The sequence below is a fragment of the Molothrus ater genome, chromosome 3 (genome assembly GCF_012460135.2).
Source record: "Molothrus ater isolate BHLD 08-10-18 breed brown headed cowbird chromosome 3, BPBGC_Mater_1.1, whole genome shotgun sequence".
NCBI lineage: Eukaryota > Metazoa > Chordata > Aves > Passeriformes > Icteridae > Molothrus > Molothrus ater.
In genome coordinates, this window is record NC_050480.2 from 29,363,516 (window position 1) to 29,385,708 (window position 22,193).

The 22,193-nt window shown below is 41.1% G+C and overlaps 1 protein-coding gene across 4 annotated transcripts in view; it reads right to left on the reverse strand.

Moving 5' to 3' along the window:
• DAAM2 (dishevelled associated activator of morphogenesis 2) overlaps positions 1-22,193 on the reverse strand; it is a 202,322-nt gene that overhangs the window by 90,099 nt on the left and 90,030 nt on the right. For all 4 annotated transcript variants that reach the window (XM_036380209.1, XM_054514303.1, XM_036380208.1 and 1 more), the window contains one exon: positions 6,816-6,905. In XM_036380209.1, the coding sequence (XP_036236102.1) occupies positions 6,816-6,905 (90 nt within the window). The remainder of the gene's footprint in view (positions 1-6,815; positions 6,906-22,193) is intronic.

The following is a 22,193-nucleotide window of genomic DNA, read 5'->3' on the forward strand; positions in this document are numbered from 1 at the left end:
TGTTCATGTCTGCTGCTCCCAGATACCACATATGGAACAACAACTCTAAAGAAAGGAACTTATAAGGCACACATTAAATGCTCCTTAAAGCTATAAATCCATTACCAAAACAGTTTAATATTCCAAATCAATAACAGACTCTAAGAGTATTTCAAAGAGGAAAAAATAATGCAAGAAGATAGAATTGAAAACAATACAACTTCAAACCACCCACTTTATTTATTATGGGACAACCACGTGCTTGGCAGTCTTCATACAGAAAGGATGAACCCCAAAGGGCTTTCGTAGCTCAGAACAGACAATACAAAACCAAAAACCCACACTCAGACAACACAATAGTGTGATCTTCATCTGGCATACTATATCACTAAATGAGACCAGATGAAGAACCATTTTCTCTCTTCTTTAGGGAAAATGTATCATGTCCTGAATAGCTCAGAACTGGCTGAATGGCAGATCCCAGAGGGATCTAGTGGCCCAGGGTCTAGTTAGAGGCCTGTCACCAGTGGTGTCCCCAAGGTTCAATACTGGGTCCAGTATTGTTTCACAAGTTCATCAGTGACTTGGATGAAGGAGCAGATGCCTCCTCAGCAGGTTCACTGACAACACAAAGCTGGGAGGAGTGGCTGATACCCCAGAGGGCTGTGCAGCTCTTGAGAAGCACCTTAACAGCTTGGAGGGATGGGCAGAGAGGAACTGTCTGAAATTAAACTATAAGTGCAGGGTCCTGCACCTCAGGAAGAACAACTCCATGGACCAGCACACGGCTGACAGCTGTGACTGACCTGCTGGAAAGGAGCTCTGTGGAGAAGGACCTGGGGGTCCTGGGGGACAACAAGCTGTCCATAAACCAGTAGTGTGTCTTGTGGCTCATGCCCTGGTGAGGCACATCTGGAGTGCTGTGTCCAGTTCTGGGCTCCTCAGTACAAGAGAGACGTGGAGCTCCCAAGCAGGTCCAGTGGAGGGTAACAAAGATGATTAAGGGACTGGAACATCTCTCTTACAGGGAAGGCTGAGGGAGCTGGGCCTGCTCAGCCTGGAGAAGGAATGATGGAGAGGGGATCTTACCAATGCCTATCAGTATCTGAAGGGAGGATGCCAAGAGGATGGAGCCAGGCTCTTTGTGGTGCTGAGCAATAGGACAGGAGGCAACAGGCAGAAACTGCTGCACAGAAAGTTCCACCTAAATATGAGGCAGAATTTCTTTACCGTGTGGGTGATCAAGCACTGGAATAAGTTATCCAGAAAAGTTGTGGAGTTTCCCTCAATAGAGATATTCAATAATGGTCCAGATGCAACCTTTGCCACATGCTCTAGAATGACCCTGCTTGCCACAGACGATCCCACTGTGGTCCCCTACCCATTTTTTGATTCTGTAATCTCAATATGTATCTCCTACTTTAAAGCAGGAACTTGAAGAAGTGAACTCCTATCTAAATACATCAAGTGTAATGCAGTCTCCTGCTCTTAGAACCTCCATATGAAGACTTAAATGCAAGGAGAAGACCTCACGGTTTGCAATAAAAGCCCTGCCAGTTCACTTTGGCACAGAAATATTTCACTAACTAACTGTCTCTCTATCTTAACCAATCTGAAACTATGATTCACAGTGAAAAACCACAGATGCACAGCAGCCGTAGAGCAAACAGTAAGTGGAGAAATTTTCACTCACTTCTGAAAGGTTTCCCTAAAGGCAAGGAAGACTCCAGATTTTATATTTGCATCTATCCTGTCCTTCATCCCTGGTAGGCTATGGTAATTATATAAAAAGCTGCAAATGCAGCTTTGAAATCTGCTGGAGGGATCTAAGTATCTTACTCTATATCCAGCTGCACAATATCAAGCAATACTTTTTATGGGGACATTTTGCTGACAATGCAAACCTCAAGGGCAAAGCTCAAACAGAAACTCTCAAAGAAAGAAAAAAGGCCCAAACCAGACATGTAGACATTATCTTCAATAATGCTAGACAGGCAACACGGGACCAAAGTGGGAGTTTGTGAAAATGAGCTGCAAATGGTATAAAAAGACGGCAGTAAAACTACTATAAGTTGATGTCCCACTAAGGCTAAGATTCTCAAGAGTATTTCAAAGCCTATGAGGATGCAGCCCGGATGTTAGGAAAAGAGAACTGAATGCAAAGTGATGGTGCTTCTTTGTGAGAGAAGTTTTAGGAGGACACCTGGGGTATTCTGCACCTGGACTGCAGCTTCAGTGGTTCAGCAGTGATCTGTGACCTCAGCCCAAAGGACTTGGACTCCTTATTGATTGTACAATGCACAGAAGTACCTTCTACTCTGTCCTTCCTGCTCCTTACAGTGGGCTCACCCAAACCCAGAAACTTCACCACAAGATCATCACAGAAGACAGGTAAGTGCAGAAAAGAAAAAGAATGAACAGTGCTTGATCTGAAAATATATTCAGATATTTCAGCATATATCTTAGAAAAAAAAAATGGGAAAAGGGGAAAGGAATGCTGTATGCATCCAAGGCATGTATAAATAGTGCAGGGAAAAGGTGTAAGACAATGGCATGGCCACAATGCTTCCAAAAGTTTCCTAACTACCTATGTCATCACCAATCATCTTTCCTTCAGGTAGAGAGAAAAGCATTTATGCATAAACATAACAATGACAATTCTTTGAAAGTATAAAACAATTTAAATCAAAGACATTTTGGAACCAAGGAGTTTCCTGACTCCTAATTTCATATCCAGTTTATTAGTTTTTATAGTCATCAGGTAGATGAAAAATATAATTAATGGATATTTTAAAAAATAATTGCAGAGGATGATGTCATGAAGAATATTCTTTTATTTTCTACATATTGGCTGTTACAGACTATGGTTCAGGTAAATTTTCCTCAATTTTTATATCGTAGTTTGCTATTGTGGAGAATCTCTTTCCCATAATAGAAAAAGTAGAATAAATTTACATATTAAAAGTATGCATTTCTTCTCAGATACCATGAATGTCTACTTCCAGAAAGTTTCAGTGTGCTGCTAATTACCTCACTACTTGAGTTTAAACAATCTCACTTGAGTAGATAAAGCACAATCAACTCAAAGCAACTATTCTAGGATACCACTAAAATCACAAGAGTACAAGATAACACTGAAATATTTTGGAGATCTCAATATATTATTAGAATTGAAGGATGGAGATTTTTGTTGGGATTTTTTTTTTTTTTTGGTTGATTGGAAAGAAGCTGTATGATACAACTAGTCCAGTCTGACTCTACTTTGGAAAAAGCTTTGCTACCAATTTTTTTCCTCAACGAAAGACAGAAGTGGAAAAAAAAGCCTAACTTGTTTAACTGTGCAAAATGTGTGTGCTTGCTACTAAAATCTGCTCAGCCAAAGTCATACAAATTAGTCTCTGGAGGCAGGAAAGGCCATAAAAAGAAAACAACTTGACTTTCTTTCCAATAGCAGTAAGTCTAACAGCTTGTAGGGCTGTTCAGAAGGCAATGAGCTATGGCCTGCACAATGAGGGCTCATTCTTAGAAACACAGGCTGCATCCAAAGCAATGTGTGCTGAAGCAGTGCAATACCTGCGCTTTTTACACTGTTTGGGATCCCAATATGAGCTTGTTTATAGATGAGACAAATGAGGTAACAATTTTTTCATTCTATATAATTATTTGCTTGCGATTTAATGAGGTTATGTATGTTAGTGTCAGCTCCTGGTAAAACAGCACTGAAGAACACTGGTTTTTTAAACTTTGACATTGAAAATTTGTAAATAAATATCTTTGAAATCTTGGTCTAGTGCTTGATTTAATTCCTGCAAAACTTGTATCTGGTAGCAAATCTAGAGAGAGGAGTTACAGAGGTGTTTTATGTAAGTTTAAATTTCAGCTTATGGTGAGACACTAAGATTATTCTAAACAAAACCAGAATAAAGTACCTGAACTTAGGGAGGATACTATAATTTGTGTTTTCTACATATGGCCTGACTTAACAATATCAGTGGAAGCTCCTTCTACAGAGGAAGAGGCAATCTAAAACATGTACTGGTGGTTTGGGTAGAGGGTCAGGGTGCCATCAGTGGTGACTAATCAGTGATTCCTCTGATGCAAATCAAGCCAACTCCATTTCCCATTGTCAATCCTGTACTGATTAATGTCAAGGTAGAAAACAGCTAAGATTGGGAAGACATTAACATTTTCCAACAGACCAGCCTTCATTCCTTATAAATAGCTATCCCACCAATGAGAGCAAAGCACCCACTAGAGCTGCTAGCTAGAGCTACTCTTTCAGGTCAAATAATCAGTGATTTGTTTTTAATATTAACGGTCTCAAATATGAACCCAGAATAGCCAAAAGTGACCAAAGCAAGCATGGCTGTGAAATACTGTGTGAATGCTACTCTGTAGGTATCACTCACAATTATGAAATTTCAGTTCAGAATTCAGCCACCTTTGATTACTGTGGGCTGTTGACTGGCAAGCTGTGGCCCTGGCACACAACTTTCAGTGCACAGACCTACTTGCCTTCCTCCATTTCTTCAGAAAGGCTTGATAATAGGAACAGGTGGAATGAGTTTTGTAATACAATAGTGACTTTCTGCCACCACATTTGAATCAAATACCATAGAAGATTACATCTAACATCTGACTGCCAAGATAAATGTGTGTCTACAACAATGACTAATCATCATTTTTGCAAGTGACATTTGCTTATTTAAGGCAGCCCACTAATCTCATCACCTTTAGAGTACATTAGGAAGCTCTGAATTTCCATTATTTTCAGACTAGAAAAGGCACCTGAGATTAACAATTGAGAACAGTTGGCTCAGTCTGCACTTCTTGACCTTGTAATTTTTTTGTTTCCACTTGCCATATCTCAAAACATAGGGCCCTGCTTGCCAAGAACCCAACATCAGCAAGACAGAACCCTCTGGGGGCCCCTCCTGGGTAGCTGGAAGGGTTCTGCCAACTAAGAAATTGGCCCCTTTGTGGCTAAAATTAGACTGAAAATTCTTCAGGGAAAAGGGGGCTTTGCTTTCAGGTGAAGCCTGGCAAAGGCTTCTCTGTCACTGCAAAACAACAATGATAGGTGGATTAGGCAGTGGGCTAGAGAGAGATGTCATCACCAATCATCTGACTGCCTATGAGGGAAACAGTGAATAACACTGGACAGTTAAGGTTTCAAGTAATTGAAAGTATCTACAATGTTATGAATAGACATCTGGCAATGGTATCCCATCCAGTTAGCACATCATTTTGGATAGCTGGAGTTCAGCTAACTGAAGTTGCATTATAAGTGCATTATGAAGATTTTCCAGTATGCAGCTTCTTTAACTTTGGAAGTCTTTAAGATTCTTACAGCAAAGCCACTGCTGTAGAACACAGGGGAAAACAGACAAACAAACAAAAAACCCCAACAAAAACAAAATCCCCAATGTAACAGTGAATCCAACCAACATACTAAATACATTAAAGCCCAAATCTTCTTGCCAAGACTGACTGGTCTGGGAGGTAAGATGTCTCTACAACAGCAACCAATAGATCCTCTCCTACCAGAGCTGAAAAACTCAGCTGAGCTGGCCAGCAAAAATGTAAAAGCAGACATTAATCACAGCAGCCTGCACCTTCCCTCCACTTGCAAGCACTGTGTACCAGCAGGAAAAAGGAACGGAGATAGCACTGAAGACAATGGAGCCTAGACTGCTCCTGTGCTCTACTGCTAGCTCAGAGCCACTGTAATTAATTGATTTCTATTAACTTCCCTGTCTGAAGTTAAAAAAAAAAACCCAACCAACCAACAAAAAAACCCTGAAGGTGAAACACCCTGATTAGACTAGTTTTCTTTAATTACATGGTAAGAAAGCTCATTGCCCCCACTTGGAGACAAAAAGGCAGCAAACACAGGATTTAAATCTGCCAAGTTCAGTATTGAAGTCTAAACCTCCCTTTGTACCTTCTGTTATGCTGACTTATGTTTAAAGACTGATGCTATCATAGCATGACGTGCACACTTGGGAAATGAAATAAACCAGCAAACCCACCACAACTTTTTCCTCCTAACATGTATGGCTAACAAATACATGCTATTGGAGTTATCTTCATTTCTGACCTTATGTTTCCTAGAGCAGCAAAACTCTTCCAATGCCACATTACTGCAGAAATTCCTTGTTTAGAAGTTTCACAGCAATGGCACAGCTTATCCATTCACTTGGCCATCATTCTGCCAGCAACAAAAGATTAGTGTAATTGATCAGCCTCTGATTTATCATCCCTTTACTGGTCTGTCAGAAATTTGAAGACCTTGAAGGGAGAAGTGTTACGAGCAGGTGCTACTTGCTTTCCAGTGCACTGTGGAGCATTTCCTACAAACTCTGGAAGACCTTGAACTACCAAGTTCTAAGACATCACTATTGTTGTGTACTTTACAGATATTTGAAGACATCTGAAAGACTTCAGCAATACCTTTTCTATTTAAGCAACCTACAAAAGTTTTTAAAAATTCCTTTATGCATTTCCATGATAGCTGTTCATTCAGCTCAAAGAAAAAACAAACAAACAAACCCAATCTCCCCACAAGCAAGAAAACAAAAAAACCCCAAACTTGTAAATGATTCAAACTGGAACAGTGTACTATTTTAGGATGTTAAGACCCTCTTCAGAAATCACAAGTACATACATTACTTATCAGAAAATTGTGCCATATCCATGCTGATAAAAATCCTTCCATCACTTACTCATGTTCTTGACTAAACAGTAGATAAACACATAGCTCAAATCAAGATGCAGTTATGAACATGCACACAGAATTTATTGGTCAGCTACTCCAATGAGGACAATAATACTACCTTCTTTTTGCTGCAGTAAATCTGCCATTTCTTCTCTGGAGGGAGTGCAAACATAGCCTCTCTGTTCTTGTCTGTGAGATCCAATTCATCCTGGAGATTGAGAAAAAGAAAAACAGTAAAAAAACAGTCATCAGCTGCATTGGTAAGTTCTAATAGGTTGAGAGGTTTTTGGATCAGGCATGTTTGACTAGCCTTCAATCAAGAGGACTTAGCAGCTCCCAAACACTCCAAAGATTTTTGGTTTCGTGATGATTTCCTTGCTACTTTGAGTTCTCCCTGTCAGAGCACAGCCTATGAAGAAAGGCAGCCTGAACAACTCCCATGTCAAACTGCCATTACTAATGATGAGTGAAGGATGGGAAGGATCACATGAATAGGATTAAGTGAAAAACTCAAAGCACTGGATTATGTGACACAGACATTCCTTATGACACTTAGAGAAAGGCTGAAAGTTTGATACATCTTTTTTTTTTCCTGGCTGGGAATACCAAATTGCTCTTCTGTAGAGAAATTGAACTATTTCCTTTCTATCCTTAAGCAAAGGCCATGAGACAGTTGTCATGTCATCAGCAACCTACAGGCTGAAATGTTTCTCCAGATGTTTGTTCTCTAAACCACACAGTCCCCATCAAAGACATCCAGCATTTCAGACATAAAGGACAGAATTCCACAGCGCCACACTGGGTTGATCAGAGCAGCATATTCAATCTCTGTTAAGAAAAGTGAGCTCAGTAGAACATAAACTCTTAGAGCCAAGCCAAGCTTACAATAGTAAAATGAAGGATAATGCTGTGATCTGGAACTGAGCACCTAATTCCACAGCTTCAGTTACTCCTCTGTAAAAGGTGAATAACAGCAGACTCTTTTCCAATGCATGTCTCTAAAACTATCAAACAAGAGATTGCTACTTCCTCTACATTAATCCAGTACTGACCAGAACAGGGCTCCAATCCAATCAAAGCTGCCAGTTTTAGGTGCTAATAAAGAGAACTAAACAAAAAAGAATGGTCTTCAGGGCAAGCAGACTGTATGAGCAGGGACAGATGAAGATGTCTAAATTAAGAGTTTCAGGAATATAAAGAAAATCTTCCAGTAATGTTTCAACGAATCAGTTTTGGCAGGGGTTTGAGATTTTTCCCTATGTGTTTAAAATATTTGGAGAAGGAAGTGTCCAGGGGTCCTATATCAAGATGACATTGTGGCACTAAAATGCTGCACACACAGATTCTGGCACCCACACTAACCTTATCCAAGCAGAGACAATACCTCTTTAACTCAGCCCAACAATGGCTCATTTGGAAAGTGTTCAGGGCTGGGAAACTTGTGAAAACAGTGAGCAAAATTGCACACTGAGCCTGGTAGCGGCTGCTGACAGATTTAAAAGCCCACAGAGATTTAAGCTGCAAAAAGGTACAAAAGAAATGCAAACAGTAACAAGGCGAGGTCAGTGCCAGCAGCCCAAGGTAGAAGAAGCTGGAGGGTTATTTTAAACAAGAAAAAGTTTAAAAGGAAAAAAAATTAGCTGTGCAAAAAGAGTGCAAACCATGTGGAAATGTTTAGTGTGAGTTTCCAAACAAGGGGGCAGCCAAGCGAGGCAAGGAGTTTTATCCTTGCTATACACAATTAGAAAACTCAGGCCAGGATCACATTCTTGGGGGGGAGAGGGAGAGTGAAACTACATGTAAGGCCTTAAGACAAGCAAAGGAATGCTGCTAGAGGTCAAGCATGTGGAAGGGAAAGGAGGGGCAGATAGGGAATCAGAAATGCCAAGTTTGGAAGAACCATCATAGAAGCCAGAATATACATGAGCCGTCTGGGCTCAGCTGAATTCTTAGAAAAAAAATGATTGTTGTATTGACCTGCTTAATGAATGCTCTTACTTTTTTTTTTTTTTTTTTTTTTTTAAGACAGTGCAGCTAACCTGGTTTTTTAATCCATAGTTCTTTTTCTGCTGGCAGATCAGACAAGCAGCAGAAGCTCTGCACAGAAGCTGTGCACTAAACTAAATGAAGATCTCAATCAATACAGTTCAAGACAACCATTTTATCAAAAGCATGTACCTACTGACTAAAACCACCCTGAGGACAGGATTCTGACACTGCAGCTTCTAGACACTGCTCTGGATACTGGCAGTATCAGAGATGTAAAGATAAATCTTTCAATGGGACAGTAAGAGTACGCAAGTTCCAGTCACATAATTTTGCATCATGACATGCTTTTCAGGACAGAAGCCTAGAAAGTTAGCTTGAAAGGGTGGAAGATACAGAGGGAAAAATAGTGCATCCTGCATTATTGTGACTCAGGAGGGAAGAGGAAGCCAAAAGAACTTTAGAAGTCATCACATTAGCTCAGGTAGCATAGTAACAAGGAAACTCTTCAGGGTTTCTAGTCATAAGGGGATCCCCAAAGGTGGACCCAAACACACCTGCCTGGAACAGCACATGAAAAATGCCTTAACCTTAACTTTGAAAGTTTGTGCGTGTCTTTGTTAGGAGGTAAAATATTGGGTTCTAACACCCAGGACAGATGGGTGGGAAATAAGCACAAATATTCAGCAGGGAAAGAAACATCTCCAGAATGCAAAGCAGTAGTCAAGCTCCTCAACTCCCTTTCCTGGAGTTAGTGCTCATCAGGGTGTGCTCCTTCACAGAGAAGAAGAAAGGAGTGGGAAGAACTGAAGAGAACTGCATGTCCTCATCTACCTATACCATCAATCAAAACCTACCCTATTAAAAAAAAAAAATCTAAGAAACCCCTGCAAAATACAAGAAACATGAGACCTTCTGGAACTCTCCAAATCATTTTACCTATGTCATTCTATAAAAGATGAAGAAAAGATCACTCTGCCTGTAGAGGAAAACCAAGGATCTAGCTAAGAAAGAAGACCCTGAATTAAGCAGGCTATTTTTCTATTCTGACTCGGGATCCTAATAGATGGCACATAAGGAAATCTGCTGCCTTGGAGGGAAGCAGGAGGAACAAGAAAGAATAAATTTCAGGAGGGTAATTTTGTTCGTGAACAGGTCATTCTGACCCAATGATAGAAGCAGATCTGTCAGCATACAGAAATTCAGAGTGCAGAGTTAGCTCAGTGATGGCAAGTGGCTATTGAAAAGAGAAAGGAGTTGCCAAATTCGGCAGGAAAGGGGAAGAATGACAAACTGAATGCAGTCATCAAGACTGGGGTTGGAGCCAGACTAAGGAAGCCAATGTGATTGAATGCCCAGGGAGCAATTGAAAAGGGCAAGGAAAAAAGGGTCGGCCAGAACAAAGCAGGGAAAACTCCCTTCTCCAGCACCTGTGAAATTTTCCCAACAGAAACATTGTAATCCCTTTCTACACCTTGGATGGGCAGCTTGGTTCCAGCAATTTCATGCCCTGCTCAACAGAACTCAGCCTCCTGGCTCCTAAAAATGCTTGAAGTTGCATGAAACAGAGATTAAAAGGATATTTGCCAGGCTGGACTGAGGAAGATGTAAAGCATGCCCAGTTAATAGTGCGTACATTTCTCTCCTTCATTTATTTCCTATCTTATTTTATCTAGTAGTAGTTAATTCAGTTAATTTTCACTTTCTTGTGGGCATTTTATTTACTTACGTAGATTGAATTTCAATGATAAAACATTTAAAAATAACTGGATTTGAGGTTCAAATGCTTCCAGTCCAGTTCTCAGGCCAAAAGAGAAGATGGCCTCCATTCAAAATGGCTACAACCCAAGGAAATAAGAGACAAAGAAACAGAGCAAGGAGGAGGAATGGGTAGGAAACATAAATCCAGTATTTTGCAGGATTTAAAACCACATTATGTCCCTTGTTTTTGGGAACATTCATCAGAGCATGAAAGCTGGATTAGATACTGGGCAGCCACCAGCTCAGTGATGATACTCAAAGCTGTAGAAAAGCATTTCTCACCTAGACTGGGCAGTTCTTTGTTTAGTAACACAAAATTAAGTTAATAAAGGGAAAAAGTAAGATTTTGGTAAAGTGGAAGAGTGGTTCACTTGGAGAGAGACCTACTAAAGGTGAACTGTTAACACCTACCAAACATGCCTGCCTCTCTAAAGGAGAAACCTCAAGGCCATAAGTACACAGAGAACCACAGCTTCTGGTCTCCAGCATCCCCTGATTTGAAGTCAGAATCACAGAGGCCAAGAGTCCCAAACTTGGTTCTCCAGGGATATTCAGGCACCCATGGGAGGAGATATCCTCAGTTTCAGTTTCTCATTCTACTCATCCCAGGTCCACTGGCTGCTGGACTTACCAGTCATGGGGAGTTTCACACTGACTTAAGGTCAGACAGCTGCTTTATTTTGCAAAATACAAAAACCAACAAACCAAAACAGCCAACCAACCAACCTTTATACGTTAATGGGGTGCTTTGTTGTTGTTGATGATGTTTTGTTTTATCCCCATAAACGTTTAATGAGTCATGCATAGCATTTCCAGCATTACAAAACCCAGACTCCTCATATGATATGTCTACTGTAGGGAATAACTTGATTAATATGGGCATAACAAATATTTTGCCAGAAGGAAGGGGACATTTTGATTATTTTCTTATGTTCAGTTGGATAATTGTCTTATTTCATCAATTTCTTATAATTTCAGCTACAGAGAGTGGCATTACACTTTTAATTTTTTTACCTTTAGGTCACAGTTTCTCTTACTTACTCTCTTGGGAGAGTATTCTGTCTATAAGCATCCTCCCCAGGCCTGTGTTTCACATTTAATTGCTATCTTTGTGATTGAGAGATGTTAATGATATATAAGCATATTCTGATTTTTTTTTTAACTTTATTTCTACCTACAAACATATTCAGGCAACTATTTAAGCATTATTTTAAAATTATATGCTTTTATGATCATCAAATGGAATAGCTTTGACGTGAAATCAATCTTTATTTTACAACATAGAATCCAACACTAAGAAATAACTCACAGGCAAACAGGCTTCAACACTCCCACTGCTCAGAGATGCCTATTTTGACTGTCTGATTACAGCTCTATTGCATTGATTGGTTCTTTAACAGCTGAAGTGTACTCAAGCAGAAGGACAGCCAGGTCTTCATTAACAGGTTCCTTGGGAACCAGATGGCACAAACTGGAAAAGCTCCCCAGGAAACTCTCCTCTTCTTTGTTAAACTCAAAATGGAAACTTTAGAACTTCCAGAACAGATGAGGGCAGCAGTTATTTGACCTGTGATGAGCACCAAAAGTTTCAGAAGGCTGTGTGAAACCCTGCAAAATTCAAAGCCACAGAAACAGCTTCGTAGATGGTCAAACACTTTCCAACTCCCTGCCTCAAACAGCCTGGCTGATTTTGTGTTACAGGTGAGTTATTGTCTCTTTCAAGATGGTGATAACGATGCTATTTGCAATATTTTTTTGCATCTCACCAGCATTACCTTTAATGATTCTTTGTGAGTCATCAATAAGGAAAACTGAGATTTTACACACTCTAGGACAGGCTTCACAATTTGAAGACTATTTATTTTAATAACTTGCCTAGAATGCTCACTTCAAAAATTTAAGTTCCAAGGGTACATTCATTTTCACATTATACCCACTGTCTGAATTTTATTTTAATGCACTGCTCTTACCGTGCTTGCTGTCCATATTCCCATATTCCTTTCATTCCCATGTTCATATTCCTTTTTTCTTTCTCTTGTACACACCTACCATTTCTTTTTCCCCTCACTAATCTTTTTCTCATTCCCCTTGACCTTTTTCACCTATCAAGTACAAATGCACTCTCCCTCATCTACCTCATCAATCATTCTCTCTCAGCACCAAATCCGCCCAGTTACAAAATCAATTACAATGCACTGCTGCCAGTATAAATTCCCTGTCCAGTATGATACCTGTTACTTCAGGTTCCCCAAGGTCATGTATATAGATGTCTGTCACCATGTCCCCAAAGAGGCCACATTCCAGTCCCACCAATGCTCCCAAGTGCCTTAGCACAGCTGACGGCCTTATGCTCTGAACAAATTTGTTAAAATCTTGTACAAACTAAGCAATGACTATGACACACCGTGGGATCCTATCCAGCATCCACTGGCAGGCCCCAGAGAAGGTTCATGTTCATGCGTAAATACTTCAAGAGGATCATTGATGGTGGGTTAATCAATGCTGAAATGCAACTCAAGCAAACACAGGACAGAAGGCACTGACATGCCTGGGACTTTAGAAGAAAGAGAAGAAGTGGAAGGAGATCAGGGGCAAGGTTGTCAGCAGCACACTACAAGCTTTTGGAATAGAGAATCCTATCCAACATAACTACTACCACTTTAAAAAAGGGACCCAGTAGTACCACATTGCTAACACGTGACTGAAAGCTGCATTTTCACATTAACAACAGCCCCAGGAACACTTATACTTCTGTTATATTTTCTTTCATGCTGCCTATGCCAGATTCCATTGGCAAATAACAAGCAGGATAGTCTGGTTGCTCTCATTCAAGCTGTGCCCACCAAAAAGGGAGTAGCAGAAATGCTCTTGTCATAAGTCCAGAGGCAGTTGTCCAAAAAGCTGTTTCAGAGATAAGTGTAGTGAATGAATAAAGTAATGAACCAAAACAATCTTACTCAGATCTCAGTCTCTTTGCAAAGAACTTACGAATCCTTCAAATAGAAGAGATAAACCTTCCCTATTTAATCACTGCATCTACCTCCAGGGGACAGTATAAGCTTGCTCCCCTACAGTTTTCCTTCCACTGTTTTGTTCACTCCAGCTCCCCAGGCTGACATGTAAGAGGGTAGCCTGCAGGAAGAATGCCCATTTCCAATGCTGAGGAGATCGATGAGGCATTCTGAAAGACTGCCAGTCTGAACTGTCAGTGAATGAGGTTCATTTGACTGCCCAAACCACCTACACTCCAGTACAAACTGGAGCAATGAACAGTGCAAAAGTTTTTGATCAGTCAACAGCATTACCACCCACACAGCTAGCATATCTCCAGGTGAAACACATTGGTCAAAAACTCCCACTGGGGTACCTGGTTTATGTGCTAAGCCTCAGATAACCCATGAAATAAAAAGCAAAATGAAACCCAAAACAAGCCAGTCCCTCCTTTCAAGCTCCTCTATCTCATCCTAACCCTTTGAATAAAAGCAGGCTTTGTAAAGCACATAAGCAGCACACTGTGAGAGGCATGGCAGTAACATTTAGATCAGTTTTACAACTGGTAAGAATTAGGTTCATCATGGTAAAACATCATTGGGTTCCATGTATTTGCATACACATAGTGTGTGCATGTGCAGATATGCATGCCTCCTACACCTTACATACACAAGAACCATACACACAAGGCATATCACGTAACATCGGCCCATACCCACAATGTTTTATCATTACATTTGTGCATTAGGAGACTACTGTGCACACATGAATTGCTAACCCAGCCTGTTGGCAGAGGAAGCAATGTTTACATTTCAGCTACTGCCACGGATCTGACTGTAAAGCAGAGAGGCAGACAAACATAAGGCTGTGATTCCCATTACACTCTTTTCCTCCATGCTTTTTCAAAAAGTTGCAGCTTTAAAACCCCTTCAGTACTAGGGGCCCAAATCTCTTGATTCTCAGTCATAACAGTACAAGACAGAAAGCACCTGATGTTTACATACTGAAAGATGTGTTTCTCCTCTACCCTGCCAACACAGAAGTTACTCATTCTTAAGGCTTAGCAGCAGCATCCATGAAAGGCACTGCTTTTTGGTGGAGAAATTCTTCACACACAAAGTCAACTAACATGGCTCCCTCTCATCCCCAAATGCACCCCTCATTATACAGCTTTCTCCTTCCCTTCTAAATCACTGGTTAATTGCTTCCTTGTTTCCTGGAGAAGAGCTAAATTGTGTCCTTCTCCTACTCCTCAAAGCGCTCTGTGACTTGACAACACACAAGTACACACAACCAGCAATGCCTGTTGTGGCAATCCCCTCTCACAGACCACTTGAAACAGCATCTGCTGTTCATTTTTCTATCCTTCACAGGACAACCACATGCTTGAGACAACAATCTGCTGGGCCAAACAGCAAGAGAAAGAATGAGGAAAACCAGTACCTTCAGTACTTCATGCAACAATACACACAGGTGTTTAGAGAGAGAAAAAGATCAAGACTCATACACACACTCTCATATGCAGAGCTATAATACAGGTAGAGCAAGAGGGACATTCCATGGATATGATTGGGCATATGAGAACAATAATGTAAAACAGCTGTCATCACAGCTTTTTCTGTTAAGGTGGGCTGCATGTCTATGTCAGTGAATTTAAATGAGCCCAATGAGAGGGACAGGGATGAAAACTGAATGGTCAGGCTCGTGCCTAATCTAAATCCCCACTGCTGCAATTTAAGCCTATTACTTCTGGCCCTATCACCACTAATGTGGTGAGCAGATTTTTTTCCTTCCTCTTGATAACAGTTTCTGAGGCTGTTAAAGACTGTTGTAATGTCCCTTCTCACTAAGGCTAAACAAACCCATCTCTTTCAGTCTTTCTTTGAGGATATGTCCTCTGGATCTCTCAGTCCTCTTCTAATTGACTTTTGGCCTTTACCCAGTCAAAGTACATCTTTCTTGAATTGCACTGTTCAAAAGCGAGGACAGTGCTCCAGCTGAGACCTTACCAAAGCTGAGTGCAAAGTTTATTTCATGCATCTTCCAGACTGCCCTTCTGGTTATATACTCCACATAGTCAATGACCTTTTTTTTTTTTTATAAAAAACCCCTCAAAACCTACATGACTTATGTTCACTCATGCTCAACTAGAATCCCTAGTTTTTTCTCTGAAAATCTGTTCTTGGCTGCTTTCTGTCCTGAATTACCAGACTTGCTATTAAAAGGAGTTTTAACTGTCCCCCTTGAATGCCATCACTTTTTTCACACATTTTTCCCACCTTATTTTAAGCTTATCTTTTAACATATGTACAGTATGGGTATGTGCCCAGTGACACACTTAGAGAGATGTACTGCTTACTGAGGGCTCATACTGGGCATATCAGTGAGAAACTAACAAGCCTCAGACAGTCAGCTGAGTATTATCCACTGCTGTTGTTTCAAGTGGGCACTAATGATATGAGCAGGAGCAGTCTGAGGAGTATCCAGAGGGATTACAGAGCTCTGGGAGCTGTGGTAAAGGACTCTGGAGGGCAGGTATCTTTTCCATCAATTCTCCTGGTCAAAGGGAAGGGGTTTGAAAGGGCCAGTTCAATCTGGTAAATCAACTAATGGCTACAGGACTAGTGACACCAGCCATATGTTTGCTATTTAGACCATGGGATTAATTTTGAGAAACCTGGTCTTCTGGGGCTGACAGGTCCATCTGTCAGACAAAGGGAAGAGCATCTTCAGTTACCATGTCACCAAGATGGTGAAGAAGGCTTTAAACTAAAGTTGTGGGGAAAGGGAGCCTCAATCCATCTATTCCTACCAATCTGATGTCAGTGTCAGCAATAGATGCCCAGATACTAGACAGGGATCACATGTCAGCAGGAGAGCAGCGAAAAGGAATTCCAAGCACTGCTGCCAGTAACTCAGAGTCATCAGAGACCCTACTAAAATGCCTCCATACATCGTGTAGCATGGGGAATAAACAAGAGGAGTTTGAGATGTGTGCATGCCTGCAGGGCTTTGATCTCACTGGCATCACAGAGGCGGCTCCTCCGAGCTGGAATGGAAGACTCTTTAGAAAGGTCAGGTAGAGATGATGAGGAGACAATGGTGCCCTCTATGCCAGTAACCAGCAGAAATGCAAGGAGCTCTTCCTGGGGATGGAGGAAGAGCTGACCACTAGCTTACGGGTCACGTTCAAGGGAGGACAGGGACAAGTGACATTACTTGAGTCTGCTGTAGGCTGTCTGGCCAGGAAACCCTTCTGTAAACAGACAGGAGCAGCCTCGCAGTCACAAACCCTGGTCCTCCTGGGGGACTTCAACCACTCCCATATCTGCTGGAGGGACAGCACAGCAGAGCATAAGCAATCCAGGATTTTCCTGGATCAAATTGATGATCATTTCCTAATAGATGTGCTCTGTATTTCACCATCCAGTCAATTAAACGAAAACACCAAACAGAACTCAAGCTTTTCTACCTCTCCTTGATACAGTTTTTCCATCATGACAGGTGGCAAGTCCTCTGGTCAAGTGCCAAATTTACCTCTACATTCTGATTTATATATTCGGTACCAAATACCTCTCTCAAACAGAGCTTCCAGCATCAGCATCTATAACACTAAATAAAAATAAAATCTGCTGTTTCAGCACAGTGCCCATTTTCCACCCCTTATTTCCTTTCCCTCCCCTCATTTCCTCCCTCCCTTCCCTCTCCCCGTGCCAGGGTTTGTTTTTCATGCCAAGGTCCTCTAGCTGAGACCCTGTATGGAAAGGTAGATGTGGGAAAGGTTATTAGGAAACTGCCATCTAAACTGCTACCTTTCCGGCTTCCACACCCTCTCCCTCCCTACAAAGTCCCCTCTGTTCTGTTTTAATACTAATGAGTTCAGAGGAGGTTCCTAGGCTGGAGCAATTCACAGTCTAGACTGTGCCAAAGTACACAGGCACACACCTCTCTGATCGCTTCCTGCCCAAACACAGCCCTGCTGGCTCAACCTTCAAAATGTGGGCTGGGGATTGCTGCTGCTGCTCTGCCAAAGGCAGCCTGAATTTCCAGGGGCGTCAGTGCCACCTACTCCTCCCCTCACAGCTTTATCCTCTTGTGTGCATCCTATTTGCCATATGCCCCTATAGAGGAAAACAAGGGTAAGTCAGAGCTTGGCTGACCTTTAAATCTCTGATAAAATATTACGTAAAAGGGCAGGAGGAACTGAGACGCTGGTTAAGAATTTAATGAGCAAAATTAACATCTTGTTGAGATTTGTGCAGCTTAGAAGCACATGCTCAAACTTATACACAGGATAAACTCACAGGAGCTCCACTAAATCAACATCATTTTCTGGCAGAAGTTCAGCTTTACACAGACAAAAGCAAAATCAGAAGCTAGTTTAGTTGTTCGCTTGCCTTCTGAGTTATTATTCCAAATTTGGTAGTGCAAACCAGAAATCAGAATGCCCCAAACTCCATTAAATTGAGTGGACTTACTCTGGATTTACACCAGTGGAAAATATTAATTAAATAACCTCTTTTAAATTGTAACAGACTAAACCTCTGAGCTTAACCACCTTTAACAGGAGCTGGCTCTATAATCTGTGGCATGGATTTCCAACATAGAATAGATTGAAAAGTTTATCAGTCTCCTTTTCATTAATTGTTAACTTTTACTTCAATAAATAAAGATGATCTGTATTTACTACTAATCCATCCAGACCAGCAAGAATATCATCCACATATAAGGCTTCTGTTATCTCCTCTGGGTTGAAGAGGGAAGAGGAGGGAAATTCCACAATTCTCTTCCCTCACATAACCAGAGTATTTCCATAGTCAAACAGTGAATTGAAGGTATGACAGTATATTTGGTTATTCACACACACCCTGTCCTGTCTCATTGCTCAAGTATTCTGATAAGCAGAACAGAAACTACTGCACTGACATCACTGGGCTTAAGAAAACACCACCTAAGATGCTTTTCTCTCTATATTTCCACTAAAGAAATTATGAGAAATTTTCACAAATTGCAGCAAAAAGAGTAAGAGAAGAATGAGCATGTGCCTTGCATTGTCTCCTAACAACAAATCATAATTGCATTTAGTATCTGGTTAAGCATTTGTAATCTAAAGTTCTTCCACATCATTAATGTATAAGCCAACAGCTTCACACCAAGCAACAAAACTTGTGCAGCTGTTCCTTTCTATTCAAGATGTAATGCTGAAACACAGCCACTAAAGCAATCCCAATGGATTTTCCATGACTCAGGGATCTCCCTGGACACCTTCCAAACTGCGAAACTGCAATCTGCTTTCCCCTTGTAATTTCCTTTGGAGAAGTTATTCTTCAAGCCTCCACCTAGTAAACTATTGCATAACACTGTTGTGCATGCTGCTAACCTTTTCCAAAGATTGTTAAGTGTGGGCAGTCTTTCCTTTCCTTTATGTGGTCAACAAATGATGGGAAACTGCAAAATTAAAAGACGCCCTGAAGTGTTTTTAATGTAAAAGTGCATAAAATATATAAATGTCAACGAGGGCCTTTTTGCATACACCACTGGGTCTACAGGAAGGCAGTAGATTCTTGCATCAGATTCTCCCTACAAAAAGAACAAGTAGATAACAGCAGGGCAATGTCTATGACAGGAGGCAGTAATAGAGATTTGCCCCCAAGTTCTTCAATCCAATAAATTTGCCATTGGAAGACTCCTGTGCTGCCTATAATCTACACATGCTTCATCTTTTCAGCACCTTTCCAATCTGGCTACAATTATGCATTAAAACTACCCTAAGAAGCATTACTATTCCCTGCTTCACACAGGGGAAAAAAAAATGCTCACAAATACATGAACTTAGTTGCAGTAAATTTGCAGAGGTAGCTAAGAAAATGCAATGTCCTTGAAAGGTTTTCCTCCCATCAAGCTTACAGACAACAAGGTACCTAATGTTAAAAGCTCTGGGGCAGTGCTGCTACAGTGCCAGGTGGGAGGTATCTGTCTGTACTGCCTAAGAATAAAAAACATCAAAACAGCAGTGGCAGTCTGGTGTGATGAGTGACAGACAAAGCACCTTCTGGCACTCGCTTTCCATGTGCTGCTCCCACCTGGTGCTGAAGGATGAACAGAAGGACCTCTGCTGTATTGAGTGACACCAAAAGCTTCTACTTTCCTCGTGTGGAGCAAGGTGCCAGGAAACTGCTGACCTGAAAACCTTGTGCCCTAAAAAAGGTGCTACTCCATCCACCTCACCTGTAGCACCTTGTGCTCTCCACCTTGGAGTCTTGCACACCAGGCAAAGAGGCCATTTTCCTCCAACAATGGAAGAGCAATCCCAAATCACCTCAACAGATCCCCTAAATGATAAACAAACTTGAGTACTGTTTGAAGATAGAATCCACCTTCAGAAAGGCACAGAGACATGACATAATTACAAACCCTTTTCCCCCACTTTCCCTCAGGCTGTATGATGTACTATCGGAGCCATGATTATATCTGATATAAATTGTTACTAGGTGAGCAACTACAGAAACTAATCTTAGTCAACATATTAAAAAGATGATACTTCATGATTGTTATCATGCTCTCCATTCAATTATCTTATTTTGTTAACAGCTCCTCTAAAACCCCAGCTACAGTCTACCTCTCTAAAGATAACTACTATCGGGCAAGACACATCCCATTCTGTTTCTCAACCTTTTCTCTTCACTGGAAAATTTCACTGCTTCCCCAGCTTCAGGTGAGGAATTATTACAAATTATTACAAATTTATAAGGTCTTCATTGACAGAGGGATCTGGCTTCCCCTTTCTTGCTGACATCAGGCTAAGTATCAAAACATGCCTCCTACAGTATGTCAGATTTGGCCATTCCTCCATAAGCTGCAGAAGAAATAGACATCTGTCATTCAACCTCCCTTGATCACTGTTCATCACTCCAAAAGCACAGCCAAAAGATCATCTTGGCCTAGCATTCTTTCCATATCATCTCCATCTTTGTAATCGGTCTTCACTCTCCCTTCAGCACCACAGCTACTTCATTTGTTGTGTCTTTTTCTTCAATACTGTGGAAGACACTTTTCCTTCTTATCACAATCTCCTGTCCAGTTACAATCTGGTCAACAAGGTCTTTGCAAGACATGGTACTTTCCTCTTGTCATTTCTTGCAGATGCATTTCTGGCTGGCACTTTCTCATCCCATATTATCTGTCTTATCTGTTTTATAACAACTCTCACCTTTCCTTAGCTGACCAAATCTAGATTCAAATATTGTCTCCAGAAGGTGAGGGATGAGGTCTTAATAATAGATTTCTAAGCCATCAAATAGAACTCTGAAAAACATAAGACACTAAATAAAGAGAATTGAAAGATAGAACCTGCAGAAGGGCAGGAATCATACTCAGAGAAGCTATTCCAAAATGTTGGGGCAAGAGGACATCCCTGTACTGCTGCTGTTTATGCTATTTCTACTGAAGAGAGCCCACTCTCTAAGTCAGCAGGCAAAGTGGCAGGAAATATATGAGAATGCTGGTGCAATATTAGGAGGAGGGTAGAAAATCGTCTATTCTGTATCCATCCAAGTATAGCTGGAAAAGCCCCAGAAAGCTGAAATAGAGATAAGCTAATTTGATCCTTCCAGCTAGCATGTATGACTCCTACTATCAATATCATCTCAGTGTTTTATCAACTTCAGCAGCCTTCAGGCTCAATCCAGAAAGTTGCTGACACTTTGTTATAGCCACAGTGGAACACAAAAACCATTCAAATATTAATTATGCCTTACTAAGGAAAAAGGCCAGAGTAGAGTTTTATGGGTTTTTTTTTCCTTTTTCTTTTTATATTATGCTGCCTAACACTTGCATCTATGCCAAAACATGATAGTATTAGCAAATCAGGTGATAAAGGTGTTAGAAACACATGGCCACAAGATTTCTGCACATTAAGTATATCTACCCTATCTATGATTTCAGGGTTAGGATATCATGACAGCTCTTGAGCATTCAATAGAGGGAAGACATAAGATTGACAACTTAGCACTTCCATCCTCTAGTGGTAGATCTGTTCTTTCCCCTTCCTTCTGTATCCCAAGCTACATATCTATTGCAGTCCCAAAATCCAGTACTTCTGCTCTTTTGCCCTACATGTACTACATGCATTTCCCTGCATGTTCCCATGAAACAACAGCACTGCCCTGTTAAAAATATGTAGTCCTGTGAGAGCTTCCTCAGGCATTTCATGTCTATTGTAAGTAAATAATTCTCAGAACACACTCAGACACTCCCTTCAAGTATTCTGACCATGACCCTTCCCACTTTTCAGAAAGGCAGTCAGTATGCTCTTCTTGGGATATTCAGAAGCCAACAACCACCACAGACACAAAAAATACTACACAGGCCAAATTTCAGTCCATGGAAAATGATGTAATTCAGCTACTGTCTTAAGTGAAACTGAACTGGTTTACACTGTGTTCATCTGTCCATAAGCCTTGTAGTAATGCAACAAGATCTAAAACTCAGTGTATGCCTGTACAAAATCCTTAAAACTGCACACGTACTTTGGTGACAGCCCCAGCTTCTTCACACCCAAAATCTCACACATAAGACCAGGTTTGGATTTACATTTGTTTACACAGCTCTATTGATTTTCAGACACAGAGTGAGACCTGGCTCCCATCTCCTGCTCCTCTCCCAGCAGCTGTGTCTCACACATTTGCATAGTGACTGCTGCTTCTTACACAGCTGGTCAGGGAGCTGGGAGCTGCCAACCAGCTGCACCTGCTGGAAG